This window comes from Fringilla coelebs, assembly GCF_963513975.1.
Source record: "Fringilla coelebs genome assembly, chromosome: 8".
Classification (NCBI taxonomy): domain Eukaryota; kingdom Metazoa; phylum Chordata; class Aves; order Passeriformes; family Fringillidae; genus Fringilla; species Fringilla coelebs.
Genome location: NC_140066.1, coordinates 10,662,382 through 10,677,752, shown reverse-complemented (window position 1 = coordinate 10,677,752; position 15,371 = coordinate 10,662,382). Strand labels below are relative to the sequence as shown.

The 15,371-nt window shown below is 42.1% G+C and overlaps 1 protein-coding gene across 1 annotated transcript in view; it reads left to right on the top strand.

Annotated features, from left to right (window-relative positions):
* Positions 1–15,371, top strand: part of CDHR1 (cadherin related family member 1) — a gene marked incomplete at its 3' end in the record, with an annotated part of 43,739 nt that overhangs the window by 10,159 nt on the left and 18,209 nt on the right. The window contains exons 4-11 of the mRNA XM_084210258.1: positions 720–770; positions 1,616–1,705; positions 2,194–2,280; positions 3,997–4,113; positions 5,679–5,822; positions 8,141–8,219; positions 11,073–11,173; positions 12,902–13,105. Of these exons, the coding sequence (XP_084066384.1) occupies positions 720–770; positions 1,616–1,705; positions 2,194–2,280; positions 3,997–4,113; positions 5,679–5,822; positions 8,141–8,219; positions 11,073–11,173; positions 12,902–13,105 (873 nt within the window). The remainder of the gene's footprint in view (positions 1–719; positions 771–1,615; positions 1,706–2,193; positions 2,281–3,996; positions 4,114–5,678; positions 5,823–8,140; positions 8,220–11,072; positions 11,174–12,901; positions 13,106–15,371) is intronic.

The following is a 15,371-nucleotide window of genomic DNA, read 5'->3' as shown; positions in this document are numbered from 1 at the left end:
ATATACTTAGCAATTCTAAGACATTATACTTCACCCATCATGTTGCATTCCAGTTGACTTGTGCCGCTGACATTGCTAACAAATTTTTCAGCAGCTGTCTGTCCAGCTTTTTTCAAAAGAGAAGTATATTCTTTAATTCTTATCTTCCCCCACCCATACCCCATCAAGGGCTTAGGGGCAGCCACAGTCATCAAATCCTCAGACAGGGGACTCTCCTGTCATTAGGACGAAGTAGAGATTTGTGTAAGCAGGTTTCAGGACACTCCTCTAGTATATCATAGCCCTTTAGCCAATGTAACTATGCTGGTTAAAGATGCCTAAAGCCAGCCTTATTCTGGGAATAAGGCATTGAACTCTTCCTATCTCCTCACTGAGAAGCTTACACAATATTTTGTAAACTCTTTAAAATTCTGTACAGTAATAAAGAACAATTTTCAACCAAAGTGCCATTTTAGGGAACACTTCTTGAGAAAGGTGACGGATTTTTATCAGCCCTTTAGGGAGCAACAGGGATTACCAGAGCAAGCAGCTCCTGACAGTAGCCACAGAAGATTCAAGGAACCAGAGCTTCCAAGGAGTCTTCCTGGACTCTGCTGGGATTGCTCTGTGATATTAGTTGTTACTTTCATCTGCCTGCCTAGACAGGTTTAAATCTGCAGTCCCTTTTCCAATCAGGGCAAACACCATCTCTCTTACAAAAGAATTTTCTTCATTTACAGAAGGAAGATGAGATTGAAGTTATTGTCAGTATTTCAGATGGCCTGAGTACAGTAAGTATTTAATTATGCTGTATCTTGTCAAACTGTCTGTCCTCATATACCTACTCCTGTTAAATTACCTTAAAGGGACCATCTCATTTGATCAGAAAACATAATCTCATTAGAGCCTTACCTCCTATTCCAAGAGCCCCTGAACTCACAGTTACTCGAGTCTCACTTCATCTCCTTGCCCAGCTATTTGAGGATAATTACAATGAAGTGTGAGCTGAAATACTGACTTAGCAGCCTGCAGAATTACAGCAGCTTCCTATGAAGTTTCACTGCCAGCACAGTGGGATTTGTGCCTAAGATCTGGAGGCTTTTTGGAGAAATGTGTGACATTATAGGAACTAGTGTTGGGTGCCCAAGAGCTGCCTGTCCCCACCCCCACAGTGTTTCTCTAGCATGATGTTAAGAAGATTTGCTTAGGCTAAGGTGGTGGGAGGGCGGGGGGGGGGGGGGGAGGTTCTTGTCTGCTACTAGATAAAGCTTTGTTCATGTCTAATCATTAAGGACTTATTTGAGGCACTGAGCATCCAGTCCTATTTCCACAGATTTTCTTGCCATTTTTAATTTATGGACTGATGATGTCAGGGCCAGGATGGCAGTCTGCCAGTAGGAGGATGTGGGCTTCATCACTAGAGGTTCCACAAAAGTGGGACCCTCTTCTTATCTACAAGACTGGATAAATCTAGAGCTCTTCCTCATCTCAAAGAAATTAATTGAGATTAGTACAATATATGTTTGGGATGTTCGAGCCTCCTACAGGCACAACTACCCTGAAATCTCTGTAAAAAGGAAATAATGGGATTCATAAATAATGGGAGTCATAATATGCTCTTCATATTCTACTCCAGGTTTCTGAAAAAGTCAGGATCCTTGTAATGGATGCCAATGATGAGAGCCCAGAGTTCATCAATACACCTTACATAGTCCAAGTCCCAGAGGTTGGTGAAGTTCCTTTGCATACTGGAAATATACTTCTCTAGGATGTAAACAGGGGCTAATATGTTTTCAGTAAAACAGCAAGTTGTTCAGGACAGACTTGCATTCTTTTGGTTTAGGGTTTGGGTAGATATTTAATATTTACTGCAAACTTGGTGAATAAGTCTGTAGGTACTTAAGGTGTGCTATTTTGGGGGTAAGTTCCTAGATGTGAGTCAATGTGAGTTTTTAGAATTGAATACAGTGGGAATAGGATATACCCAGTCTTAGCTGAAATGTTCTGTTATTTTTATTTCACAAGGTGTTTCTTCTTGTTTTCCAGTTTTAATCTCTTCCCTCTTTCTCTTCTGCTCTTTGGTTCCCTGAGTGCTTTTACATTCTTTCTACCATCACTTTCTTTTTCTGCTTCCCTGCATGTTCATTTTTCATTTCTTTTATCTCACCTGGTTTTCTGTTTCTGTGTGACTCTGCTAACTCTTTCTGGTCACAGAACACTCCCTCCAGCAGCAGCATCTTTAAGATTGAGGCAATAGACAAAGACACGGGTTCTGGAGGAAGCATCACCTACTTCTTGCAGGTAAAGTATTGTCAGTACCCTCACAAATCGTCTCTCATTTACTGACATTTCAGAAAGCAGATTTTAAAAAGATTTTGGGGGTTGAGTGCGCTGCTAGTGCCTATAGGACCAATTTTGTACCATGCACAAGAAAATAAGCATTGGCAGAAGGGATGTTTTTTGATTGCAAGCAGCCAAGGGTGATCCAGCAGGCAGCAAGGGGAGTTGGAGTTGCCACTGACACTCCACTCCTGTGCTTGCCAGCAGGACCCCTCATGGCAGGGCTCTTACTGGCCCTTCTTTTGGAGTGACAGGGAGAGCAAGATTAGCTGGTAATCTTGTATGCTTATGGGATTTCTAAAGCATGAAATAGCTTTCTTTAGGGAGCAAAACACACTGGAAACATAAATGTGCCCTTTAGTGTAGCAGGCTGGTGCATAATTGATACCTGGATCACAGTGTGAAATGAGAGGTACTAAATCTTCTCCCTGACAAAGCAGTGACTGCCTGAAACCACCCTTTCAGTTGCTGCCCACTGGTGAAGAACTGAAAGGGCTCCAGATTTAAAGCTGAACTTTTGTATTAGACATCTTCTCTATGCAAGAAGGGCAATTTTTTGCATTACGTCCTTCAAATTCCTTCTTCCTACAGGCAGTTTCATCCACGTTATCTGCAGTTCCGTTTATTCAAGAGGAAACATGAAAAAAAGCAAACAATAAACAAAGCAAATTTGTTGCAATATTTAATTGTGGATAAGAATATGAAGACAAGGTAGAAGATATTTACATAGCACTAAAGCTAATCCTGTTAAGAGCTTGGGCATACTGTTAAAGAACACCTTGAGTGCCTTGTTGAAATTTAGCTTTGATTTCACAAATTATGTTCCATGTGCAGGATTCAATTTTTCACAGGGCTTTTTCCAGAGAGCTGATATTCTATGGACCAAGGGGCAGCAATTTCAAAACTCTGTGTCTAGTTTGTAATATATTTGTGTGGCAAAAAGGATAATAAATATGTGTATTTGTTGAAAAAATCTTGCCATGTCTTTGGGCACAGTCTCTGAGAATTCTCAAGTTGCACAGAGAAAACCTCTCCATAGGTATGATAAAGGCAGGTGGTGATGTCTGCTGAAACGGCCAAGATTATCTGACAGTGGGCATTGTGTCTGGATACAGGAATAGAGGTGTTTGCACAGATATCTCCAGTTCAGAAGAATGGAGGGAGGCATTTTTTATGCCTTTTTTAAAATCAGGTGTCCTTTAGATTTTGTTTGTACATCACAAAAATCACCAGACCACCACTGTGTTTGACAACAATCTATACATGCAACCTTCCTACTTTTTTTTAAACCAGTGGAACTTTGAAACACTAAGGGGAAACACAATTTCTTTTTTTGTTCCTTTTCCCTTCACCTTTTTTTCTGTTAAGTCTCCCTATCTCTATCCATGCAATTAACTGAATTAACCAAAAGTGTAAGTTTTCACAATGAAATACTAAAAGACTAAAAAAATCTACATTACAAGTAACTGTTTTATTCTGAATAATGAGAGACTTATGGTTGGCTCATGAATTGTTCATAAACACACAGAGGTGAAATTTATCAAATGCATTATTCACCCAAATCATATCATTATTCTTGTCTTCTGCCTTAGCAGATGAAATAAAAGATGAATCCCTTTGGCAATCCTATCTCCATATGTGTAATCTCTGGCTGTTTCTTCTTTTCTTTCCTTCTAGAACATCCATGCTAATAAGTTTACGATAGACCGTCACAGCGGTGTCCTGCGCATCAAACCAGGGGTCACCCTGGACTACGAGAAATCAAGGACACATTTTGTTGTGGTTGTAGCCAAGGTAAAAGGCTTTTATGTGAGACTAGAGGGGGTGTGGTGTTGTGTTTGAGTGGGACCAATTATTTTGAATACAAGTGCTGCTGAAACATGGAGGCAGCAGAGTTACTCCTGCTGTAACATCTGGAGCTGTGGGGGGTAATGAGGAAAGGTAGCAGGTGTCTGCTGCTGAACAACATCTGGAGGATTTGGGAGGGGGCTTTCATTCATGTCCCCTGTGCCATGGGACCCACCTAGAAGGGAAGGGTTGGTGTCTCCAGCCCTGGCTTCAAGAAGCATCAGCCTGTGAGCTCAGGGCTCCTCATGCTGCCCAGGGCACAGCCCTACCACCCAAGGACAGACCCCTGGCAGGCAGACAGGCCACAGCCACTACCCACAGTAAGGCACAGGGCACAGCTAGACCCAGCACAGCACAAGTGATGGATTTCTTTTCTGGAAATATCTGTGAATGTTTCTTTTTTTCACTTCCCGGCTGCCTCGTGGCAGGAGCTTATTTAAATCCTGCAAATATTGCTGTACATCCCTTTTTGCCGCTGTCTTTCCCAGCAGTATTGTGTCTGTGACTGCACATGCTAAGAGGCATTAAAAGTTTATAGATTCTGAAGTCTCTCACAATCCTGTGGGGACCTGTCACACAGACAGACTTACATGGGTGAATAGAGGGCAATTTTACTGTAATTTATGGGGACTTGGAGTTGCTCATATTTTTTTAAACATGTATGGACATTTTCATGTATTTTTAGCCAAGGTTCATTTGAGGGGGAGTAAAAAAATTTGACTTAAATTCTACCTTCGGGGCAGTAAGGAAGAAAAAAAATCAGTGTATCTTTTAAAAAAAAAATGGACTTTTTAGAATTGGTACTGCAGACATGTTGAACAATTTGCACTCTTACACACCAGCATGACTACTGACCTACAGCTGGTGCTCTGAGACTGAGGGTGTTAAAAGCTTCTGAAATAGCAAGTTGTCTTCCTAATTGGCTCTGCTGTATCAGTGGTGCAGAGCTGGTTGTACCAAGTCCCCAGAGACTGCTTACACAGTGTGGCTGTCTCACAGGTTTTGGCTGCACAGCTCCTCTGTGCTTGCACTTTATCACATTGGAGTTCCTAGGAGACTTTGAGCATGTACACTGTTTATTTCCCTCCAGAGATGCACTACCTTGCTACTGTGCACTGTCTTGTGTTCATGACAAGACTATATGTTGGATGAAAAGTTGTAGACCTTGGTCACTAACTTTTGCATCAATTTCTAGCATTCTTTTTTCCTGAAAAAGCCCTTGAATTCCCTGTCCCTTCTCTAAAGACCATTTATGACTGCCTATATTGGCTCAATCAATTTTAATATAAGAAATTACTTATGAGGCACTGCAAGCTGTCTTCCTAATCAGAGGGAGAGCAGGACAAATGGAAAAGAGAAGGGAATAGGGCAGCACAGATTAAATCTATATGTTCAGAGAGGGAAAGGATTCCTGGAACTTTGCTTCTGAAGGCTCATGAGGTCCATGCAACGCCTCAGCTGATTTGCAGGCATGCTTCAGCAGAGGCATCTGACAATGACTTCTTTTCTAGGATGGTGGTGGGAAGCTCAGGGGGGACAACAAAGTCTTTTCAGCCACAACAACAGTTACTATCAACGTGGAGGATGTTCAGGACACCCCTCCTATGTTCATCGGGACTCCCTACTATGGATATGTCTATGAGGACACACTCGCAGTAAGCTCTGGTTTCATACATGGGAGAACAAGTGCAGCCTTTCCCATCTTACTGAAAATGGCCCTAAGGTTTCTGGCATAGGCTTTACTGGAAATAGGACCTAAACTCTGATTTGACTCCTAGGTGAACTGAGCTGACCAAATCTCACACTTGTTCTTCCTTATGTCTACTGCCAATTTGCCATGCAAAGCTTCCTGGTTTTTTCATTGAAATCAAAAAAGATTCTGCCCATTTACATTGGTCTAAACCCAGACTGTGACTAAGAGCTCTTGTGTCGCTCAGACCTCCAGAGGCACTTGGCTGAAAGCTTAAGCAGGCTGCCAGTCACCTCACCTGAACACATCATGCTTAAAAGCCTTCGTGTGTCTGTTTGCTCTGTAGCCTCACAGTGCTTTTATTTTCTAGCTCAGATCTGTCTGCTACCAACAGTTGGTTGTACAAGGTGCAGACAGAATTTATGCCCAAATACTCCAGCCTCTCTGTGTTGTCCCATGGACATCCCCTGGGGATAAGCAACCTTGACATCCCCAAAATGTAGGATGCTTTCTACTCAGTGATGGCTGGTTAGGCAGGATGGGCCAAAAAAGCCTCCTAGGTCTAAACTCAACCAGGTTATCAGTCAAGCAGGGACATAATTAGGAGAACCAATCATTTTCAGCCACATATTCTCGAAGCTGCAAACTAATGAATTTTCTCTATATTTAAGTAGTGACATGATTGTGTATGGATCAGCTTTCACCCTGATCCATAAGATTTAATTAAAATTTTCTTCATATATAGGGTAATAAATGGTATCTACCCATGAAATTATCCAACATTAGGTTATTGATCAGTTTAGCAGTGTGATTGCACTGTGTTCATTTGACCTTCCCTTGAGTTGCAGGAAAGATTGTGTCTTACCTTTCTGTCCAGAAATGTGCACTGCAGCCTGTGCATGACTATGTACTGCAGTTCACTGCAGAGGCTGTTACATTTCATCAGGGCAGAGAAGTAATGCTCATGTACTTTGCAGGTGTTTAAAATGAATGATATTATGTATATTGATTTATTCTGCATGGTTACATATAGATCTTGAAATAACTATCAGGTGCACACAGGAGTTAGTGTTTACTATGGAAATGAGAATCAATAAATGTTAATTACATCCAGCTTGAGCTCATAACTTACCATTATGATATAATGATGGAAGCACGAATCAGTCCTTCCCTGTGTGAGCTTTGCCATTAGAATGAGCTCCACAGAGAAAGAGGCAATAGATGATTTTAGTGGTGTTTGTACATTTGGTGTTAATTTTGTAAACTTGCTTCTTTTCTCCTTGGTGGAGTTGTCCGGATTTACAAGTACTCTGTCACCTTCTAAGGGACTGTGCTGTATTTTGCCCAGTAGGCAGATTTTATTGCTGCTTCCAGCATAAACGGTAATAAACACAGTTCTGTATTTCCAGTTGCTTTAACAGAGCCTTGCTCTTGTTTGAAAAATTCACTCAAGGGCTGTCATGAAAATGTTCCTTGTTGCCATTTGTGATTCACTGACAGTTACTTCAATGTTCCCTGGTTCTGCAGCCTCAAACAGTAACACTTTAGTTCAGACGCCTGATTTGTACAGCTCATTGCCACTTGGGTGAGCATTTTAATGTGACACTCATCATCCCTCTGAGCTGATAGGAGCAGTCACATGAGCAAATGGTCCTCAGTCCACAAATTCCGTACGTATGGCCCACGGCCACGTTACTTGTGCAGAAAGACAGACAGTGAAGGTTTAAGGGCAGTTAAATCACCATCATTTTCATCACAATTTTATGCCCTAGATGTTCTGTGGGCCAAGTTGCTCTGTGATCTCTGTTTGCTTCTACTGCCTGTCTGAACTTAATTAGGAAGGACCAAAGTGACCCAATGACTTCTTGCCAGCTGCCTGTGTCTCAGCACACTGTGTGGCCATGGGACACAGAAGCCTACACAGAAGCAGCCAGAGGGAATCTTGGTAGTGCCTCAAACTAAACTCAGGTTTTCAGATTGGCTGCTTCAAATCCTCTCTCCACATCTGTGGCTCCAGGCAGGTGTCCTTGGCCACAGCTTCCAACCATTCCTGTGACCAGCCAGCCCCCTGAGGCACCCGTGGCCATGCAGAGTCTGCAGCCATTTCACACCCAGAGCCGTGGGCACTGGCCCTTTTTATGCTCCCCATATGGCACAAGTGCCCACTCTGCCCCCAGCAATTCACTGCAGAAATACTTACAGGAGTTGAGTTTATTATTGTGCAGTTGCAATTTCACTGCTCTGATCTCGGCACACAGACTGTGATTTCCTGTTTCTTCCCAGGGCTCTGAGGTCCTTACTGTTGTTGCTCTTGATGGAGACAGAGGAAAGCCTAACAGTATTCATTACTGCATCGTGAATGGTGAGTAGGCTTGTCTTAGATGAAATTTGAAGGACACTCAAAACTCCATCTGGCATTAAATTAGAACAGAATATGCTATAGTTTAATAAACCTGAGACAAAATCTCAGGAAATAATGTCAGGTACCTCAAACAACTTCAGGGCCCTGTCTAGCAGAGAATAGCCAAGATTCAATTCAGTGAGTTTTAGTATCTTCACAGAGTTATTCTTGGAGCTGTTAATGTTGCTGATTTGTTAGGCATCAGTAGCCTGCTTGTCACTTCAGAAAGTGTAAAGGGAGATGCATTCACTCTTCTGAGCATCTCTTATCACTTAATCTGGGAGGTGACATAATTCATTGGGAGACCCAGACATGGCATTTGGAGAGATATTTTTATTAATACAGTCATGAAAGTGGCTAAACAGTCAAACCTCTGATTTCTTGGAAGAAGTTATATTTACCAGTGAAGAGACATTGATTGTACACTGAAGTGGACGAAAACCGATGTTATCAGAAGATTAATGCTTTCCATGAGCTATTCTGAGAGTGTCTGTCACACATCTTTTAATAGCATGAATGTGAAACTTAGTCGAATTGGTGATTCATTAGGTGGTGAAGGCAACAGCTTAGAGCAACTAAACTCCAGGCTACAGCTTTGGGAATTTTGAGTTTTATACACTCTCCCTTCCAAAACAAGGCTTCTGTAGCAACTGGGCATCTCAACTCACAGGTGTAAAAGATCCCAAAACTTCCTAAGAGAAATCTGAGGTGTAGTTGAAGAGCTATGGAGTAAGTGCTTCATTGTGTTAAGTGATCTAAGCAGCCAGAACAGAGAGATACAGCTGAGTTTTTGTGTTGGTATGGTAGAGACCCATGCTGAGGTTCCTTCTTAATGTGAGGAAATATACAGGTAAGAGAAAGGTAGAAACACTGAGGAGAAGAGAGTTGCAGAAGACAATGGATAGAAAATGAGAAAAGATAAAAAGAAAGGTGCAAAATGAGGAGCAAGAACAAGTTGGATGAAAATATGCTAAACAAGGGAGAAATTAAATAAGGAGAACAAATGAAGGCAGAAGAACCAGGGAAAATGTCAAAGGGAAGTAAGATTAATGAGAAAAGATACTGGATTGCCAAAGAAAATAGACAAGGACCAAAAGGGTTCTGTGGGATAAAAATAAATGGTAAGTGTTTAGGAAAGAGTGGGAAAGGAAGATGGAAGGGGATAACAGATAAATAGAACAAAATATGACTTAATGGGGAGCAAGCTTTTCTCATGTCCATTAACAAAGTGCTTTGTTTTTGTGAAAAGGAAAAGTGGGGCAGGGAATATGCTTTTAGTGCATAGAAAGTTGAAAAACAGAGAACAGAAGATTGCAACAGGTTTCTACTCTTGCACCTCAGACACTGGCATTATTTTTGACAAACCATTATTCTAATAACTGCAGGCTGGGATGTTAAAGGATAAGAAAGCACTAACAGCACACAGGAAGTTGTTTGTTCTTAACAAGCCTGTCTTATCCCAGACGTGTGGAATAATGATAGCAAATGCTCCAATCTTCTGAATATCTGGAGGAACACACATACTGCAACATGTACTCCAGGTTACCAGTTTCCCTGGGATAACTAGACAATAACATGAAGTATGGTGGTTTGAAACCACTATTGACTTAAGCTTCTTCTCAATCACAATGTATTTTGCAGGCCAATGTATCTTAATAATTGGGTATTGTGAGTCAATATCTGTTCAATGTTGTGTCTAGAGTGCTGTAATGAAGTTGCATTTATTGCAGGTATTAGCAGAAGAGCATACTATCGGATGGTTTAAAAATCAGCATTGGAAACGAGTTTGAGGGAAAGAAAAATGACTGGGCTTTGGGGTCATCATCCTTTATTTCTGAAGGCTTGATCTCCTACATTTCAAGGGATTTCCTCTCTTTTCCTTTCAATGGTAGACTGCCACAAAGCACAGGATGTGGCCAATACTGTACATGAGGCAGCATCAGGGCTGCCCTTCCTGGGCACCAGCCTGCCCTTGGCTGTGATGCGAGATGTTCCTGACATCCTGGTGAGACACTGCTGCCCCTCTGCAAGCTGGCATTTGCTTAAGCACAAATACAGCAATCTCAATAAACTGCTGCCTGGAACTGCTGTCTATTCTCTCCAGATCAATGGAACTTGTGTAGCAGTAGCAAAGTCAGCCTGCAGCCCTGTCCTGCCTCTGTCAGACTCTGCCTCAGTTCAGAAACCTTGGGGTTTACCCCAGATACTCCAAAAAACCCTTTTTGTTCAGGGCAGCCTTGCAACAGGCTGAAAGCTTTTTTTTGACATCTCAGTGTTTAAGACCAGAAGACACTTCTCCAGAGATGCTGTCTGAGGGAAGTGACTGTGTTTCTTTTTGGCAGGTTGTCAGACTTCTCACCTTAGCTGATATTAGTGAGAGAAATGTTCTTGTTTCTCAGAGACTTAATTAAGCATTTGCTAATTACAATGACATATGTCTATTTTTGTCTAAACCAGCATATAAAGAAGGCAGCATAATAAAAACTAATGCCCAATTTGCATGCCTGGATGCTGAGGCTTGAGGGGAGCCCAAGCAGGAAAGGGAAGAGGAAAATGCTGACAGTTGCCCATAAGGGAAGGACTCCACTGAGCTGTTCCTAGGGGAGGGGAGCCCTTTTAGGCCCTCATCTGTGTTTTCATCTCAGACCAGTCACAGAAATGCTTCATTTTTGAAGAGTGGCGTCAGATCTACTGATACGTATGGATACACATATGGACAAAGACGTGCTTCGTGAAGTGTATAGTTGATTTGCCCATGCTTGTTCAAAGAAAAAAAGTGTGGCATGTAACCAGAGCATCTTGGTTTCATTGCAGGAAGTGAAGGTTCATTTGAAATCAGCAACACAACTGGAGCCATTTCTGTGATAAAAAGTCCAAATCAGCTCAAGAAAGAAGTGTATGAACTAAAAGTTAAGGTAGGTACTGTGGCCACTTTTAGACTATTGGTCTAAAATGCCATGAGTAGGCATGATTGTCCAAAATGGTTCAATTTATAGCTAACTTTAACTGTTTCTTATTTTCATACCTCCCATATTTGAGCAGAGTGCTAGATAGTATAAAGCAGCACTAATTGCTGATGTTAGGATATTATTGTTGGGATATTTAGTATCTCAAATTATTTATTTCAAATGAAATCATCTTGTCCTAATTTCATTTCTGAGGCTAGAGAATCAATGTCCTTTACAGTCCGTAGATACCTGTTCTCTGTGTTTCCAGATTTTATTGCTAAACTGGGAATTAATGTCTTGAAACTTCCATGTTATGAGATAGGTCAAATCTATGATTAGTAATAGGAGTGGGCCAGATCATGCAGTGTTATGTCAGCATCCACTCCTGAGGCACTCTTCAGCCACACACAAACACATGCTCACACCTTGATGAGCTAACACCTTGATGAGCCGCTACTCATGCGACAGGCTGTGTTATTTTAAGCAGTTGCTAAAGAGTGTTTGAAAATGCAGAATTAAATTGTGAAGACTGTATCAGTTTTCTCCAGCACATTTGAACTGCACATTATTGTTTTGATAAAGACAATACTGGCTTAAAGGCAGCTTTGAGGGATTGCACACTGCCAGAACCAGTGTGTAGCACCCCCAAGGGCACTTGCTTGCTCCTGGGCTCAAGCAGGGCAGGTACAGCTACAGTTACCTGGGAGAACACAGAGTTCTCATGGGCTCAGTTAAATCAGGCACCATTTCTTCCTCTATCAGCTCTGCTTCACTGCATTCTGCTACCATTCCCCAGATGCAGAATGGGTTAAAGACTTGCAAGCTTTTCTGATGTCCTAATTATGTGTGTGGTGACCCAGAGCTCATGCAGGCTGCAAAAGCTTCTAGAGGAACCAAAAAGGTGTTATATTACCCAGCATATACAGTGACAGGCACCTCAGTTGTGTCTTTGGAGAAAGTGCCTTTGGTTTTAAGCCCTTTGAGCAAAAAGGCATGTTAGATATAGCTGTTGGACCAAAAATATCAGCCAGTTTCTGTTCTGGCAGAAGAAATGTCTTAGGTTCAATCCAGTGAATCAGGCTGCATGTTGCAGTTGTTGAAACCCAGACAGATTTGATCTTCTGGTTCAGAAAAATACCTTGCCTGTCTGCCTAAACTATATCCACCTTAAATTAAGCTCATCTAAACACCACAGCAGAATTTTGAATTGGAGACTAAATCTCAAAAAAAAAAACCCATGCACTTTTTCAAATATTTACCTGAATGCCACAAGTACAGTTTTTTCTCACAGTATTAAAGGCTGAAGTCCTTGCAGCAATGAGACAAAGAAGTGCCGGTGGTACCACAGCAAATTTAAACATTGTCTTCCTTTTCTATTCTACCAACACTTAAGGCAAGCAATTACCTTGCCTCTATTGGATTGCTTTTAGAGAACTGTTTTCACCCAGAGTGAGTTACTAAGATGACAAAATTAGAGGGAGAATCAACTGGGGCTCTACTGGGACTGGTTTATTACCATAATCTTCTAATCATCATAAACTTCAGTGTGAAATGGACTGAGGTTTTAGAGAAATACAAGTCTGTGAATGTTCCTACAAGTTAGAGTGCTTTGTACATGTGGAATAATACCTGAACATGAATCTGAAGAAGGAGAAAGCTGTTTCATCATTCTTTTCTTCCTCTTGCCTGCTGCAGGCATCAGAAGTCAGTCAGGAAGGTGACATCTCTGAGCACACATTTGCCATGGTGACCATACGGGTGGTGGACCTCAACAACCATCCACCAACGTTCTATGGAGAAAATGGTCCCCAGAACAGGTTTGAGCTGACCATGTACGAGCATCCCCCAGAGGGTGAAATCTTACGGGGATTGAAGATTACAGTCAATGATTCAGATCAGGTAAATGGAAACTATGCAGACTATTTTCCTAAAGACTAGAAAGAGCTCTCGGATGGAGAAATGTCATTTTAGAAACTCAGCTGTTTCACCTGCATTCCCTAAAAGCCTAGGACAGACGTAATAGTGGTAACACAGAGAGACCGGACCCTGGAGTTCAGTTAGTCTGTCATATACTGTTATGCCAATGGGCAGGGTGGTCCTAAGCCTGCAGCCCGGGTCTTGTGGCAACAGAAGTTGAATAACCCTTATGAACTTCCCAAACTGCTGCTTGTGTTCATTGTTGCCAGTGTATTGTCTGAGAACATACTCCCTTTGAAGATTTTCTTGGAGGTTCCAAGCTCTTTAGTAACTTCAGGTGCAATTACTGTCTGTATCTTCTTTTGGCCCTTATGTTACAATCAGGGTTTGCAGTGCATGCTTTGATTAATCATTCCCACTGGAATGATATTTTTAGGTAGTCTTAAAAATTATGCCTGAGCCAAACTCTTACCAGATCAAGGAAAAGGAAAGATTCCATCCATCTCAGCCTGCTAACTGACCTGTGATACCTCTAGGTACTATGGCAGTGGTTGCTATAGGGACCCCTAAGCTAAATACTGCATGAATGACATCCATCTGAGTTAGCCTCAGGTTAGGTAGCGACAAGAAGAAAGCTTAATGCATCTGACAATTGTATTACTATTGGAAAGAACTCTCTTCTGTAACTGTGCTCAGTATTGTGCTGGTTTGATGGTATTGTACTTTATCAAACCCACTGGCTTCTTCCCCCTCCCTCCTGCTGCTCTGCAGCGAGCAGATAAATGACTGCTTTCAAAGCACTGCTATGTCTATCCTGCTATTGTCATGGGGGATGGTGCTGCAGAAGGGGAGAAACAAAACCCATCTCTTCTCTTTAGAGACAAAATATATATATAGGCTGACAAAATATTCAGGCTGCAAGTTAGGCTATAAAATAAGCAAAAAACACTGATAAATACACTGTATAGATTTCTCAAGAAGCTTCCTAGTGTAACGTAAGGCATCACTCTAAGGGGGATGGGTTGCATCTCTTCTAAGGCAGAGAATGGAATGTTTTCCCTTCCATCCAAGATGATTCTGTAGAGAAAAAAATTAAACATGTGTCTGTCTCTGTCACAGCGGCTAGAGGCTCTTTGTTTTGGGGGAGTGGATGATACAAGTGAGGAGGAGGAGGAAGCTGTGGTTAAGGTCTGGTTTAGGCCTACAGATTGATGGAAATGACATGCGTACTGGCAAGAAAATTATACAGAGTTTCTCTCCCAGACCTCTTCAACATGGCTTAGGACTCAGTGCTGCTGTTCCTTCAGTCATTCCTGTGTCCCATGGCTGTCTGCTTGGAAACATGTTAGGAGCATGGCTGGCTCTGAGCAGATCTGGGTTCTGTGGGTATCAGTGGCAGAAATCAGCTGTTGGAAGGAGGCAGTTCTCTCCCTGTCCCATGCCACCCTTCTAGTCATGTACAGTCCCATGTGCCACACACTTTGTATGATTTTTTCTGACTTTGTATTGTCAGACTGTCCACTCTTCCTATCAGCACTATTTTCCATAGCTCAGCAGCTCTGGCTTTGTGTGTTTGGCTTTACCACCCAGCAAAAGAGAGACCATTATCATCTCTGTAGTTGGGGAGTGGGTTTGTGTGACCAAACAACACAGACCACTGAGTCTGGATCCAAGGTCATTCTGTTTCCCTTAAGGCACTACTGCTGAATACTTTTTCTCTTGACATGAGCTAGGGCTGCTCAAGAACTGCTCATAACAAGCTCTCCAGGGATACAGCTGAAAGTAAAGTTGTCCTGTTTGAAAGTTATTATTAGAAATTCATCATCTCAAGATTCATGCTACAGGCAGAGCATGGCACCAGGCAGGCAGTGCATCTGGCTGTTTGTTGCAGTGTAAACATGACACTGAGAAATTGGCGAACCTAGGGAGTTTGGTGAGGTAGGCTCAGCTCATTTTCACATCTTCCTTGTAAGGCAGAAATATGAGGATCCCCCTTTCATCTTTTCTCTTACATGCTCCAGTTGGGTTTAAAAGAATTAGCCTGGCCAGCTGGCTCTGGCTCACTCTTCCCAACTTGCCTACAAGTGATGACAACCTTTTAGGGACTGCTGCTTCCCATGTTCTCTCTGGCTACAAGGTTTATCTGTGCAGGGGATTTGCCTTCTCACTTCACCTGGAGCTGTCAAGTGTGTGTCAGATTTTGTCCCGAACAAGTGGAGCTCTTCTCTCCCCACAAGTGCATCAACTT